The sequence below is a fragment of the Clinocottus analis genome, unplaced genomic scaffold (genome assembly GCF_023055335.1).
Source record: "Clinocottus analis isolate CAN_PGR_092001 unplaced genomic scaffold, fCliAna1.0.p SCAF_8, whole genome shotgun sequence".
Classification (NCBI taxonomy): Eukaryota; Metazoa; Chordata; class Actinopteri; order Perciformes; family Cottidae; genus Clinocottus; species Clinocottus analis.
Window position 1 is genome coordinate 19,172,351 of NW_027176240.1, and position 16,979 is coordinate 19,189,329.

The 16,979-nt window shown below is 42.4% G+C and overlaps 1 protein-coding gene across 1 annotated transcript in view; it reads left to right on the forward strand.

The window, feature by feature from the left end:
- thada (THADA armadillo repeat containing) overlaps nt 1-16,979 on the forward strand; it is a 78,566-nt gene that overhangs the window by 32,942 nt on the left and 28,645 nt on the right. The window contains exons 28-30 of the mRNA XM_068567288.1: nt 3,304-3,435; nt 8,248-8,416; nt 14,591-14,694. Of these exons, the coding sequence (XP_068423389.1) occupies nt 3,304-3,435; nt 8,248-8,416; nt 14,591-14,694 (405 nt within the window). The remainder of the gene's footprint in view (nt 1-3,303; nt 3,436-8,247; nt 8,417-14,590; nt 14,695-16,979) is intronic.

Genomic DNA, 16,979 nt, shown 5'->3' on the forward strand with positions numbered 1-16,979 from the left:
AAGAAAATTGATAATAACTGTTTCCACTCTCTTTCAAAAGATGTCAAGCAAAAATAGCAGGTGATGTAGGTGATTGAGAAGTTTTTGGAGAGACATTCACAGAAGAGCACAGCATGGGATTTGAGAAATTCATTAAATTCAAATGTTCGTGCCTCCAGCTGTATCCCAATATGTCCGCTGCCGCTCCTGTGACATCACATCCTGTCCCGTGCTGCTCGACTAAACTGTGAAGCTAAACACATCAGAGTGTGTGTGTGTGTGTGTGTGTGTGTGAGTGTGTGTGTGTTTGTGTGTGTGTGTTATTGTAGAATGGCATAATGAGATGCTCGGAGATGTTTTCACCTCATTATTAGAATATAATTTTACCGTTCAAGCAGCTAACTTAACACTGCTAAAGTCTGAGTGGGGTTTTATTGACAATAAAATAAAGTACTCCAGCAGATAAAAAACTTACTGAACCTTTTGGGGAATTGATCTCTATTTCATTCATCCGTTTAAAGAGCTGGACTCCTGACAGCGGTACAAGGAGTAAAACAGATCTGAAGGCAAAGCACTGGCTCTACTCCCTATTGCAGCGGTTCTCAACCTTTTTTCTCTGGCAAATATTTTTTCAGCCAAGTAACCCCTAACCAGCGCAAACCATTTTTTGTAGTGTTGGATTAAGTAAACTGTCAACAATTAATGTTGCATTGAACTGAATGCTTTCACATTTACATTTTAGTGAGAAACGTGTGCTTCACCAAACGTCTTTGTCGGTCTTGGTGGCAGGGAGGCCACTGCTATGATCACGTTCTTCTCCAAGCTCAGATCCTCACAAAAGAGAGAACCATCCACCTGAGGGAAGCAGGTGAAATCTCCCTCTGGAGAAGACCTTCTCCACAGCTCTGCTTTCTTCAGGAAGCCACTCACTTTGTCATACAGGTTAAAATGCTGGTCTCCTTGCCCTTCAGAGACACATTCAGTTTGTTCAGTTTGCTGAATACATTACATTACATTACATGTCATTTAGCTGACGCTTTTATCCAAAGCGACTTACAATAAGTGCATTCAACCGTAAGTACGAAGTAGGAACAACAAGAATCAAGACAGAACAATTTCTTAAATAAAGGCAAACTACAAAGTGCTATCAGTAAGAGCCATCCAAGTGCTGCCTAAGTGCTGCTGTCATTGTCTTTATTCAAGGTGTAGTCGAAAAAGATGAGTTTTTAGTTTGTGGCGGAAGATATAGACACTTCCTGCTGTCCTGATGTCAATGGGGAGCTCATTCCACCATCGAGGAGCCAAGGAAACAAACAGTCGTGATTTTGTTGAGTGTTTAGTTCGCAGCGGCGGAGCGACAAGCTGATTGTCTGAAGCTGAGCGGAGCGAACGAGCTGGTGTGTACGGTCTCACCATGTCCTGGATGTAGGTCGGATTCGATCTGTTCGTAGCACGGTATGTAAGTACCGATGTCTTGAAGCGGATGCGGGTGGCCAGTGGAGGGCGCGGAAGTGTAGTGTAGTGTAAGTGAACTTCGGGAGGTTGAAGATCAGTCGAGCTGCTGCGTTCTGGATGAGCTGTAGAGGTCGAATTGCATTGGCAGGTAGACCTGCCAGGAGGGAGTTGCAGTAGTCGAGGCGGGAGATGATCATGGCCTGTACCAGAACCTGTGCTGCCTTCTGTGTGAGCAGGGGACGTATTCTCCTGATGTTGTAATATATATGTATTATATATCTGCCAGATAGTACAGCTTTGCAAGCCAGTCTGTGTCCTGGAATAAGGTGGCATGAGGAGATATGTGCTCAATTAGAAAGGTGTGTACTTCAGATCGTAATTCCATGAATTGAGTGAGAGAGAGTGAGAGATAGAGAGAGCCAGCGCTCTTCTGTGTACAGCAGCAGTGTTGTGGGTTCAGCTCCCATGTTTTCACAAAGGCGCTGCAACAGGCGAGCACTGGGTGGTCTTGACTTTATGAAGTCGATCACTTTGACGCTGTCGTTCAAAACATCATGCAATACATGGCTAATTTTCTTGCAGGCTAGTGCTTCCCTGTGTACAACACAGTGAGTCCACTTCACGTCGGGATTTTCTTCTTTAAGCCGCGCTGCCCGTCATTAGGGCTGCTGCATCTGTGCAGACGCTGGTGCATTGACAGCTGATTCAGTTTTCACAGCCCATTAAAAACATAGTCATCTGAAAACTGACGGCATTTTGATGGCTCTGGTTTGGCCTTCTTTGGCTTGTCCCTCCGTGTTTTCAGCAGTGTTGCTGCTACGCTTCAACCATGGCTTCATTGTTTGAGTTTTACGGCGGCAGTGCTAGACAGACTAGTAATGACCGGTAGGGTGTTCCAGGTTGGGTCAAACCATATATGAGACTTACTAAAAACTCAGTTTATGAACTTACACTTATTTTTTAATTGATGTTTTTTAAATAACAATTTTTAAAGGATTTTTGTATGGATGCTAATTTTAAGTCGATTTTTTTAAAAAGCTCACGTACCTTCAGGGGTACGCATACCCCCATTTGAGAACCACTGCCCTATTAAATACCTGATATTTAAACTGTCATTTTCCTTTCTTTTTACTGTAGTTTGTACTTTTATTTTTTCTCCATTTCCCTCCCTTTGTCCTTCACTGTGAGTGTGTTGGAGTGAAACTGAAACCCCTGGCAGAGACGGCCGGTTTCCATTGTGACTCATATGGCAGCAATGAGGTTTGGATGTGAAGAAAAGGGAACTCAAGGACGGATGAGGAGATGACTTGTGGGCTTTAGATGTGTAGGAATGCAGTCCTGCTATTATTTGGTTTGGAAACTTAATTTAGCACAATAGTTATGGGGAATACACTCTGTACACTAAATATTGTACTTTATTCTCTATTTCATCTCATAGATAAATATTGTACTTTGTACTCACTTAATTACATTTGCACGTCTGTTTTCCTTCCTCTTTCTTTCCTATGAAAACCACATATCTCGAGATTTGTTGATTTTCACTTTACTTTTCACACTTTTAGGACATTTTGCTGATAATCCTTTTGTGCTTTAACTGAGTGAGCTTTTAAATGTAGGATTTCAACTCGTAGGGGAGTATTTTTAGTGTGCTATTCAGAAATGGATCTGTATAAGTCTTCCATCACCGAGCCCAACCGACTTTAATACTTGACTTACTTGACAAGGCTTCTATAAAGGTAATAAAGTACTCCATGATTAAGAGATATGAGTTTACATTAGATTACAATCGCTCTAGCGTTTCAGTAAATCATGCAACAAAAGGCGTCATTGATGTTGCACTGTTAATGTTTTTTCTGTGTGTGTGTTTAGTGACAGCGGTCAGGTGAAGCTTCACCCCAGTCTGTTCCTGCTCCTGCTAGTGCTCAGTCGACTCTACCCTTCCCCCATGGACGGGTCCTCCTCGCCTCTTGGACTTGCTCCTTTTATGCCCTTCATCATCAGGTGGGTGTCAGTGCTGCACACATACAGAAGCGTACACATATACATCATTCCATCCTTAAAGGGTTGAAGGGTCCTCGAAGAAGAATTTCATCTCCTTGCTGCTCCAAGAGAGCAGCAGTACAAGAGGCCTCATCAGCAACCTCCTCCCTCGTGCCATCACTATTGATGAGAATGTTTCAGCGTCAGTGCTTTTTTAAAGGGTTAAAAGAAACATCATCTCGGGAGAGTGTTCTATTGAACCCGAGAGGGTCAAACACCTGCTGTCCCAACCACGATAAACCTCCTAAGACATTGTTTATCTGAGCCAGAACTCCTAAGTATAGAGCAATCACCAAGACAAAACACCTGCAGTCTAAACATTTGTCTGTGTTTTATATGGTGGTGGTTTGCACAGGTGTGTTCTTTGCCTTTTCCATGAATTGGTCTATACTGTTTATCTGACGTCCAGTTCATGTGTCACCGTATAGGAAAAGCGGACTGAAATCAAGACACTTTTTGTCACACTTGATTCTCAACACCTCACTAGTCTCCAGTTTAGTCTCTCCTGCCCGGTTTCTGTGGTCGACCCATGTTGCAGCGGGGACTGAGCTTGCGACTTGTTTCATCTGAATTCGCTGTTTGCTGTGTAGTAAAGCTTCCAGGCGAATGGGAAACCCTAGTTACAGGTTGCATTTTTTACATTCCGGAGAGGGAGGAGTCTACAAATACTATTGGTACATGTCCATCTGCTGCACCTGCAAATAGAACTGGAGTTTGTACCTCTTGCATGGGGAGGACTTTCATTGGCCATCACAACTTATTTCCACCTTTTACTTTTTATCTTAACCCTAAAGCTCTTGAGGTCTAAAACAGGCACAAAAACAACGATTGTAATCAATCTGTACAATTTTGTATTGCATACTTTTGTAGACTAATATATATATATATATATATATACACACACACACACACACACAATATCTGATATAGTGTACAGTATCACACAATGTGTTCAAACATGGTCAAACAGAAAAAAAGATTTCATGAGTTTAAAAGTGCTCAATGCAGTATTTTTTTTTTTTTAACACGCGGTGTGTGCTAAGACCTTGAGGTTAGAATGCTCAACTGACACTTTGGATAACAGCAGTTGTTCAGGTATTTGTTTATTCATGTGTTTATTACTGCATTTGTGTGTAGTTGTTAATGTATATTAGCATATTATGTTATGTATACTTCGTGAGTAGCTATCACTTGGGTGTGTGTAGCTAACCGGTCGATAGCTTGAGCTCCGACTTACTGTCTGACTCACACTGTCAGAGAAGGTATGCCGCACACACATCCACCCAAATAAAGCCCACATGTTGGAAATGTTAAATATAGACCCAGGCTCGAACTTCTTCGGCTCCAGCCATGTTTCTTCTCACAAAGTCCCCATCCCCCACCACATCCCCCCCATGTGTGGACGTGTCTGATGAGGAGTGCCGACGACCGTCACCCCCGTCACCCCCGTCATTCTCCTCCTCCTTCTCATGTGATCTGACCCGCCACCTCCAAGGATCAAATGTAGCTCTTCCAGTGACAGGACAGAGCATGATGCCTAATAATTCTTACCCCTATAACCATAACACTTCCATCAAGCCACAAAGCATTTTATCTTTAGATCATTGTTCACAAGATCTTTGACATTCTTCGCTGCCATGTGTCACACCTGCACAAATCATGGCAGAGAGGGTGGCGATGATGACACCAGAGAGGGGGAGGATGATGACTAGCAGCGGAGGATGATGATGAGCAGACAGATTTGTTCTAATGATTGCTATCTGCTTAAATCCAGATCTCGACATCTCTCATTCGGCATTTTTCTGTTCCCTCCTCTCTCTGCCTTGATGCTGAAGCCTCAAAGTGCTGAGATAGTTTGATGAGATTTACGTCCCTGATATCCAGTCCAGGCATCTCTCCTTGCCCTCCCTCACTCCTTTCCTTTTAATTTCCCGACCTCACTGACTCATATCTAATTTCTTGTGAAAGGGCACGATGGCGCACATACACCCAAGTTAGGCCTCATAAATGGCCACTGTCATTTTCTTCCCAATATTAGCATTTTGTGGGCTTGCATAGACACTGACAGAGAACAGTGGACAAATTGTAAACATTTTAAAATGTAAATTGTGTCAAACGGGGCTCACCGGCATTTACAATGAACTAACAGAATTCAGCTCGGTATTATTAAATATGAAATCTCATCCAATCCAAGTTACGTATTGTTGCCTCAATTACATTGGGTGTCTGCTTGGGTGGATGTGGCTGTATGTAGATGTCACTGTGGACCTTTTGCGGTTGTGGACCAAAGATATATAAGAAGTGGTAGTCATGACTGCACCTATTGGATTGTGGACTGTGGTTTTGGAGCCTCCTGTTCAGCATTTTGTCCCTCGAACAGAAGTGACAATATGGTATCTGGGCTGAAGAGGAGTGGCATAGAGACGCCATATAGAAACTGATAGAAACTTGTTAATCACAAGTTGGCATACTCCACTTTATGGTCTATTTTACTTTAAAGTGACAATAATTTACTAAATGAACGTCATGCTGTGTTGAAAAATACTTGCAACGAGAGATTGGGCCATTAGCTTATGTTTACAATGTTCACTCAGAGAATATGTCATGTGAGAAGTAGGGTAATAAAGTCAGACTTCTTTTTGCAACCAGTATTGCCTCGCCTTTTTCGAATCGGAGGTTGCTGCCTAACGTGGATAGATTTGAAAAAAAATGCTATGTTGCATATGTTTTATACTACCACTAGGGGCGACAAAAACATCTTCAAATTATAAACATAGCTGTTGGACAGTAAACAAAACTATGAAATTAAATGATCATGCTTAGACAGCTACATTCTATCCATAATGAATGAATGAATGAATGAATAAAGCAACATGACTAACTATGACACCACATCCCCTCCTAACATTCCACAGTGACAGACTTTGAGCTTGGGCTCATTTGCTACAGCATGCAACGGTACTTGTCTCTTCAGTGGAAATGGTTGCCCCACTGCTCCTAAACGAGGCACAGATGAGTCTGGTCCATGCCAGTTAAGTCAGTCTCCCTCTGACCCCACAGGGGACGGCCCTGTTTCTAAAATTACACTCTTCCAAACTGTCATGTCCTTTTGCCAAAGTGTTTCAAAGGGACAAATTAGTGCGGACAGTTAACATACGGGCCCCAAATGGGCTGGGAGAGGTTGGAGGGCTAGGAACGGACATAGTTTTTGGTCATTAGACATACGTGTGTTTGTCTGTGAGAGAACGCTTGTGCACATACATTCACTTGTACAGACGCCCAGAGCTCAGGAATTTTGTGTGTCTGTGTGTGTGTGTGTGTGTGTGTGTGTGTGTGTGTGCGCGCGTGCGACGCTCACAGCAGGTGGAAAAACATTTGTTGACAGTTGACTTGTTGCTCCAAACAGTACTCTCTTTGTTGAAGTCCATATTGATTTCAAGCCTCTTGTCTGCCAATATAAACCTCGACCTCCTTAGACTTTATGCTCCTCCTCCCCGTATGTGAGCATGGTCTTTGCTGTGCCCCCTTGTGACCTGTATTCAATGTCAGTCTGTTGAAGACAGTTCAGCCGCTGTCCTTGCGGCACCTTAGGAGATGGTACAGCAGTGGTTCTCAAATTGTGGGTCGCGGAGGTATTATAGGTGTTTATATTTATATATATATATATATATATATATATATATATATATATTTTAATTGTTTTACTAATCCCACAGTGGGCAAATTATTCTTTGCATTGTACTTTTTACAAAGTATACGGATATAAATTGTCATTAATATATACATGGCGAAATGCCTGTACTTTCGTTGACATTTTTACATTACGCCGTTAAAAGGTTACGCTTGCGCATGCCCAACGGCCAAGATTCTTGGCGACTCGCTGATTGTAGGCATTTTGCCAAAACCCAAACGTCAGAAAAGCTAGAGATTGGCTTTTTGTTAGGGCGGTGAGGGTATGAAGATTTTTTTTCCTACAAAGTGGGGCATCGCAAAAATGGTTTGAGAACCACTGTGGGACAGTAATATTCATAATGGAGGTTTAGGTTATTCAAAGGAGTTGACCTTGAGCTGCAGCTCGCAGTGCGTTTCCAAATGATTAAGGCAATCCTGCTGAGATCGCCTCCTTCCTTCAGGGTTCGGCCTTGTCCTTTCTCTTGTGCCAGCTATGACACTGTTATGACATTGGATAAGGAAAGACTATCGGCTTGTAAACAAGTTTAATTTTAGCATGCATTTGTGGGTAGCTGGCCTTTGCCGGTAGATACAATACATGGCGTTGTGTTAGTTTGTGTGTAAGGAAGAAAGAAGGGGAAAGAGAATCTATCTGTGGGGGAAAAAACAACATGGACTAGATTCATTTCTACATAGTTAGAATTGGGAGTCTGGAATCTTTGTAGGTTCTGATTCTTTGTAATTGGGGACAAAGGTAGTGGTTACATAATATACGCAGAAAAAAAGGCTACCAACTGTCCAAATTAAATAAGATCACATTAGGTAATTTGTCTCAAATAATAAAAAAACTGATAATACACACAGTAATTCAATTAGTTTGTGTAACTAAAACCAGATTACTTCTGCCATTAACTTTAAACATACAACATAATACAATACTAAAACATTATGACAACAATGCAGCTATTCTTTATTCCGTGATGTAAATGACTTTGCATAACGTTAATGCTGCGTGTGTGTGTGTGTGTGTGTGTGTGTGTGTGTGTGTGTGTGTGTGTGTGTGTGTGTGTGTGTGTGTGTGTGTATTTCCATTTCCTGCAGATGCGGCCACTCAGCTGTGTACCGGACCAGAGAGATGGCAGCCCGGGCCCTCGTTCCCTTTGTGCTGGTCACCCAGGTCCCGTCCACCGTCCACGCGTTGCTACAGGACCTCCCCGCACAGCCCAGAGCAGGAATTCAGCACAACCACATCCACGGGACTCTGCTGCAGGTCTGTGCCACACAGTCACAATGAACCAATACGTTCGTATGGGCACAGCGTGTGCACAGCGTGTGCACAGTGTGTACTGTAACACTCAGCTGTGACCACAAGTCCCTTTAAAGTATGTTGCTCACATTCAAATAGTACACACACACCTTCTTAAATGTGAGTAATTGCTGTTACACAGTTTAGCAAATTTTATATTGAAGACCTGGAATTTTTTTTTGTTGTTGTTTTTTACACTTTTTTCTTTTACACTTTTCTGACATTCAGACAATAATTCATTAAATAATTCAATTGCAAAAATACGTAAATTATCACATGCAGAATAAGTTTATTCCCACCATACTGTGATATAATGGGAAAACCTTTAGTGGGGCACAAACAAGACATTTAGCTTTGTGTATCATGTTTACCAAAAAACATTTGATTCAAAGGGCTTTTAAGAGTTTTTGAACGTAGTACTGCTTGTATCTGCAGTGGCGATCTGTAACCGGGCTATAGATGGCATGTGTGTAGGTGAGGTGAGGGGCATTAGCTGCATGCAGGTGTTGTGGTCTAAACATAGTAAAGCAGAGATAGTGACCTTCAGTGTACAAGCGCATGTGTGGAGGGGGGAGCATCACACACACAGACACTGATAGAGATGTTGGCCATGCAGTACCAGGAGCGTGTGTGTAACATATTGTGCTCTCGGGCACAAAACAGGACTCAGATGTTGAGACTCTAGAAGAATGAATGTAGAGAGGTGTGTGTGTGTGTGTTTTTGCTTGAGACAAGAATGACTTCCTCTGTTATTGTGAAAGAACAAATGTAAATGTGTGCCAAGTGTGGAACTGGTAACCATCACTGCTACTGGTGCTTGCTGAACCACCCTGCTGACTTTCTCACACATACAGTGAACAAGTCTGATGACCACACAAGTGCGTCTTTCGGGCACAGTCGGTTCTCCCTAATGTTGCTCTTCTTCCATGCCCTTGAGGATAAGAATTTGTGTTGTATGCTGAATTGAGCCATCAGGGGCAATTCCTCTGATTTAAAAAATAAGTTAGAGTCTATATAAGTCTATGAGGAAACTTCTATTTAGAAATACAAATATTTATATATATTAATACAGTTTGTTTTCCCCATAACTGTCATATGCAACTACTTGTTTTCCTTACTTTGATTTATTTGATTCCATTTTGGCCAATGTGCTCAACCAAATCCCACTCAAAAGCATTCAATACTAGTTGGTTTACAAACCAAAGCCCACTTCTGACACCAAAATCTTATTTTATCCCCTCCAGATAAAACATTCACATGCAGATATGTGTTTATAGAGATTATCTATCTGTGTGGCAGTTTGTATTCTGCCAAAAGGACAGTTCTATAAAAGAGATGCTAACAGGCTTCCATGTGAAAGAATCACATGGGTTTAATTTGTCGCAACGGATAAATTAGTTTTATACGAGTTACTAGTCATTTATGGACACAGACCTTGCAGTGTTGCTCGGGTAGGGGGAAAAAAAAACAATTTTTGGCAACATAAGAGTTATTCTGTCAAACACAAGTTAATAATAACATATGTAAATAATAATCAGTTAAGACACAACTGACTGATATTTGATTTTGAATGAAAGCCTAATTTAATGGTTTATATTGAGCCAGTCCCGTGGATGGTCTGAGCAAAGCCCTTGTCTTTGATAAAGCATCTTAATAATACTAAATAATACATTTTATTTGTAAGGCACTACTTATCCGAGAATCTGCCACAATCACAAAAGCGGTAACAAAGTGTCAAGAGGAGTGGCAGCCAGCGCGCGCCAGCGTTCCCTCGTCAATCGGAAGCCATCAGGTAGCATCCTTGATGCTCATGGCTTCCTCCCAAGTTTCCATCTTGAAAGCGCGCTGGAGTCACTTCAATCACTCCAGCGTGCCCCAAACCTCTATTGACACAACCAAAAGCAAGCTTAACAAGCTCGTCGGACGGGCCGGCACTAACACAACCCGACACCGAACTCTGCTCTCGACACGTGCCAGCAACAGCCAGGCCCACGATGCCTGGTACTGGCCAGAAGCATTATAGCTGTGGCCAACTTGACGTAATCCTTTGTGTATTTCAGGAAAAGGAGGAGGGAGAGAGGAAGGATGATAGAGGTGAGAAGGAGGGAGGGAGAAGGGAGGCTTGAGAACTATCGTAGTCTCCTCTCCTCTGTCGCTGTTGTTTTACCCCAAAAAATGTCCCTTTTAATCTCCTCTTTCGACGGGTGACTTTGGCCAGGGTTCCGCCAAGGCTTTCTGAACCCTCAAGGTTGAACCAGTGAAAGAATGTGCAGGCCTAACAAAAACCCAGTCTGCTTGATTTTAGTGACACAAGATGCATCTAACCCCTAAAGGGAATTCCAGGTGTTTGGTACTGAAGTTGTGACATTATAAGCTAGTGGGGCCACATCAGGAAGTCTACCATGCAATTTTGACTGCATTTCATAGCATTTATCGTAGCTGGTTTGCAAATTTTTTAGCATTGTAGCCTGGAGTGTATCTAGCTCAGGGTATAACATCTTAAACGTATAATTAATGAACTACATTCCCTCCACCCAAAAAAAGAAAGAAAATGTTTAGTATTTTTTGTGTGAAACAAAAAACAATGGTACAAAGTGATGAAAGAACTGAGTAGAGTTACTCCTGGTTTCTAGCGATGTGCTTGAAGTGATTCACATTTTACTGCTGCAGGAGCCACTAACGGCAAGTTGGCTAAGTTGAGCGTAACCCTTCCACACAAACAATCATGTGTATGCACACAGCCCCTGCTGCCAGCAAACAAAAACATACGCATGTAACTTCTGACAAATGCGTAGTAACACACACACACACACACACACACACACACACACACACACGTAAAATTTGTTGGTCCTCGCGCCTGTGTTTAAATGCATGTCTGAGAGAGTGCGACTCGGTGTCTAGGGTGTATGTGCAAGCTTTATTTGCGCAAGCATACGACTATACAAAGCAAAAGAGTGTGTTTATTTCCTTTTTTTATATTTAGCCCATCTTTATTGGGATCTCTTTTTGCCTATTTGGGCGCGTCCATACTTCGCCCAACCACTATCTGGTTTTATGTGAATTCCGATTTATATGTTTCTTTGTGCATACGTTTTACTAGACTGAGCCATGAATTGGCGTGCAATTATTTGCACTTGCTCTGTGTCTGTGTGCCTGTACTCGGTTCAGCGTGTGGTCAGTCTGTGGCTGCGGCAGTGGGAGGGACGGCAGGGCAGGCTGATAACAGAGTCTGAAGGGACCTCACATCCACCACCACTATTTTTATCGGACCCAAAAGAGGAACGAGGCTTCTTGCAACACACAATCACACAGGGCAACACACACACACACACACACACACACACACACACACACACACACACACACACACACAAGCAGTTAAAAGCGTTGCTTAAAAACAAGGCGTTCAAATAGAATATTTTCATATTTAGTACTGCCACACCAATGTTTTTTTTGTTTTGCTCAAAGTTGCAACCGAAAGCTTTACAGGGTGGTTGTTTATAATATTATGGGCGTAAACTATAAAGGCTATAAGGGAATTAAAGCTGCATTAATCAATATATTTATATTAAACCTGGGGTTGATAACCTTCAACACTTTTTTTTGTTATATTTGTTAAAGTTCTCATTACGTCCCGACAGCAATCAGTAAATCAAATGTTCTGATGGTATATATAAACTGTTAAGAAATAAAACAGTCAATGAACAAAAATAAACCGAAACCAGGTATCTGTGCTGCAATCTCAACGTCTCCCATTCATTTGAGCTCGATCCAATCCCAGCGTCTCATCCCACATGGGGTGTAGTTTTGCTCTCTCTTTTGGTAGGAGGAATAGGGAGGCAGCCCTTTTACTATAAATATTCCTTGTTTCTTCCATGCGAGGCTGGATTGAGCCGGTTGAGCATCCCGAGCAGGGACTTCCCCACCCGACGGATGAGGTGTAGCTGTGGCAAAGGGACGGAGGGAATGACTTAACCAATTTCATAACTGGAGGAAACAAAACTAAACATAACCACGGAGAGACCTTTTTTTTAGTTTGTCAACAGCCTGTGAGCAACAAAAACAAACAAAATGTCTTGTCGGTACACAACCAAACAATAGGACATTATGGTTCAAGCTATGGCTCCGCTAATCCATGTCAATGTGTCCGTGGGCAAGACACTTAATCCCCAATTGCCCCTTTAGCTGTGCCTACAGTGTGTGACTAGTAGTTTCTCTCTCTTCGAGAGAGAGAGAGAGAGAGAGAGAGAGAGAGAGAGAGAGAGAGAGAGAGAGAGAGAGAGAGAGAGAGAGAGAGAGAGAGAGAGAGAGAGAGAGAGAGAGAGAGAGAGAGAGAGAGAGAGAGAGAGAGAGAGAGAGAGAGAGAGAGAGACTCTCTTGGTGCTACGTGGTCAGCCTGGTTTTCCCCCACATTTCCTTCCCTGCGCTGCTGAATGAATGGCTTCCTACTGGTCTGTGGCCCCAGTTTAAAGAGTATACTTACCAAGGCCCAAAATACACACCCCAGCCAGCCTGCGCGTCCTGGCCTCTGAACACTCCCAACCACCAGTTCACCTGCTACAAACTGGCTCCGTCACACACTTTCACATCAACCACAAATAGAAATTCTTTAACATTTCCCTCTCACCGTTACACACCACATGGTTAGGGCCTGTGTCCATTTAGTGCCTTTTTTCTTTTCAATTATTGCCAATGAGGATAGTGCGTTATTTGGCCGCTTAAAGCACTTCTTTTTAGGGAAACGCTGGTGACGGTCCCTGCGGTAAACTGAGGAGAAACTTATTTTGGTTGCGTCCGTCCATCTCAAACTTTATATTTCGGACAGATGCAATCCCAATAAAAGCGAACCGGCCATTTGTGGGAGCAGATCACCTGGGAAAACACTGAATGTTGCTGGTGAGCGTTGGGCTTTTCTTACCGTACGCCTTATTTCGTTCCGATGTTAGTTCTGACATCCACCGTTTGGTGCTCATGGTGAAATAATAATGTAAAATAAATTAGATAGTAGTCAAGTTAGATCATAAAAAGCAAAGGAATCTCACTTTGATACTTCAAACTGCCAATGTCAGGAAATCTCAAACAAGACTAATCCACAAAAAGATACATGATACTAGGGCTGTGCGGTACGGCCCAAAATTCATATGACGGTATTTTGTAAAATTCTGATGGTTTCACAGTATATGATGGTATTTTTTTTGCCATCAGCCAACTACTCACAGTAGTGTAGTCAGCAAGCCGTAACAAGTGCAGAAAGCAACATTATTTTTTACAAACAAACTGTTTGTAACACTAATAATTGTACATTTATAAAATTAAAAAGTCTAATTGCATGTTTATAGCGCGCACACAAACTGGAAGAGTACATATTAGTGTATTGGTATTGCGTAAACGGCTTGTGGCTCAAAAGTTAAATTAAAATCTTAAGTTATAAATCTTAACCTTTCTCTCCGTCAAACTGATGTAACATTACTGTGAATAAATAATAAACTAAAAAAGATCGTTAGATCCTCATAGCCTCCATGGGACGTGCCTGCTTTTCATGACCCGGTCTTTGTATGAGTCTTTGGATCCATTTTCACGTGACCTGCATTCTCCTGATGCACGGCCACAAGAACATGAACAAATCTTTTTTTGAGAAGACTTGTTACTCTTGAGTCCTTGTGAGGATTTGTCAAAATGAACGAATCGTTCGTGAACGACACTAGTATACTTCACAGTCCTACATGATACATTCCAGGATGATATCCAACTCTTCTTGCTTTCCTTTACATTTAGATTTTAGGGTAAGAAGATGTAGACAGGCAAACATATTCACACCTGCTAGCGATTTAAAGTTTCAATGCAGAAGGAATCCACAGGGAGAACATTCTCCACAATGAAAAGCCCCAGCTAAACCATGGGTCTTTTTGCCTTGTCGGTGACTTACTATGCCTTACCAATACACATGGTGTAGGAGCGTCAACATGCCCATTTTCATGCCCAGTGTCTGTAGTTTGTGAACACACTTTTTTCCCCAAAAATGTTAATAGACAACCACAAATGATGTGAACACCGGCTCGTGTAGAAATGTAATAGATGATGGCTCTCACGTGTACGTCGGTTCAGGAGTGCGTGCGTGTATTTGTGTGTACGCAGGTGCTGTTTCTGCTGCGCTCCTTCCAGACCGACTCGCACAGACCCCTGCCAGCAGGAAGCGGCATTACCGAAGGCCTCTGTCGGCGTATGTGGCTCGCCTCTCGGTAATCTCTCACACACACACACACACGCGCACATAGATAAGCATCCTTACCGGCCTCCCAACTCCGCTCACCAGAAGAATAGCTCCTTGTCTCTCCGTTCATCCCCTCCCGACCGTGTCCGCTTCATGTCCTGCCCAGGCTTCCATTTCAAAGCGACCGCCTGCTGTCCCATCCGCAGGCCCCTGTCTCCCCCGCCCCCGTGCCTTGCCTCCAACTCTGGCCCTCTCTCGCCTGAGATCGAGGCCTCAAGATGGGGCACAGATTACCCCATCGCCCCCACCCTGCTTGGCTTAGGTCAGGCCCGGGTCTCCAGTCTCCCCCTGTGCTGTGGCCTCATAGCAGATAGCGCCAGGGTCGCCGGGTTAGCAACACTAACCCTGCTAGCCGCGCTTGGTTACACTGATGAGCCTTTATTAAGATGACGAGGCAGATTCTTGCTCGCCAGAGCGTGCCCACCCACCCGTCCGTTTGATCATGCAGAGCTCGGCGCCCAGATCTAAGGACTGCACAGGTCAGACAGATCTCTGTTTTTGGAAAAGAGAAAAAACATTCCTTCCCATCCAGAACACCACTTATTTTCCAAAAAGGTTGTTCGTCAGCATTAAGTTTTAGCCACACACCGTGTCTGTGTTGTGTCATTTTGGTCTCTTTCTGGCTCCGAGAACGTGACGGTGTTTTAGCGATGACTGCAGACTCGTGCCATTCACTGCAGTTGACTTTGTGGCAGCTGGGAGTTGGGCGGAATTGAAATTCCCCTACTGTGCACACACACCACTGCATTTGTGTCCAAAAATCCTAAAATAATGGTAAAGGGACAGATGTAATAATTTCCTCCCTTTCCATTTTCATCTTGTTTCAAAAGCAACTGGAATATTGATTATTCTGTTTATGTTGGACACGGCCAATATCATGTTAAATGATAACTCTGTCATAATTGCCCACCTCTAAACTCCCAGTACCAACCTCTCAGAACTTGTTATCAAATGATTCAGCCCGTTTTTAATCATGATACCTCACGTTGAAACACACAGGAACACACTTAGCCCACTTCACAGGACTCTTCCCTGCCCAAAGAGTTTCTTACTTAAGCTACCCACACAGACACGCACACTCTCCCAGCCCTCTTTCCATGCTCCATCACATGTATTGTGTGTGTATGGGAGCGTGGTGTGCCTTATTAATATCGTAGTGATGAAAATGTGACGTCAAGCTCACACACAGTCTCCTTGTTTTGTCACACATGCGCACACACACACACACACACACACACACACACACACACACACTCTTGTGGGTTTTCTCAGCGCTGTGATCATACCCTTGATTGAACGCAATGAACAAACACACACACACACACACACACACACAGTTCACACAGCCCACACACACGCTTCTCCACTTAAGCCATAGATCTAACACATTAAAATCAACAATCACAAATAATATGATTTGGATCATTCTACATTGTGATTGTCGATACTGTCCAAGGAGTTAGGCTACTTAGTAGCTATTATATTTACAAATGCGGAGTAAATCTGTCCTAGTATGTCCCTTTTTTTTTTCTTCAACTCTTTGCAAGTCTGCGAACAGCTGGGGGCATCATGTGATGGTCCCATATATTCTGGGCTCTAAGGAGCCGCCACAAAATACAGAAACACACATCATTGTCTGTTGACCGAGTAATACCCACGACTTGTTGTTTGTTAATGTCCATCTGTCATTGTTATTTTATGTATGTTATGATACTTTTTAATAAACCAGTTTTTATTATCAAAATAATTTTAATCCATATTTTGATCAATAGATCGTGATTATTTGAAAAGAAGTTTTACATTTAAATTAGGGCTGGGCAAATAAAAATATATATAACTAATCGCAAGATTTTTCTGTGATTAACCGCAATTAATAACATTATGTGCCAAATTCAATAATGAATGAAAAAAATAATGTAGAAGTGCTTTTATTTTAAAGTAATGTTATCAAAACAATATAATGGGCGTTCTCGGAGCAACAACAAGTTAATAAAAGTGAATCAGTTTTCTTTTTTTTTTATGAACAGGTATAGTGCATCTGGAAAGTATTCATAGTGCCAATTTTTGTTATGTTTCAGCTTTATTCCAAAATGGATTAAATTATTAATAACAGAAACAGTCAAAGCATGTGAAGCAGCACCCACAGTTCATTAATATAACGAACTGTGTAAGTAACTCAATATGTGTTCTAAAGTTAGAAACGATTTGTCAATCAATTTGGTTGTTTGTTACATGTTTTTTGTCTGCCCTTAG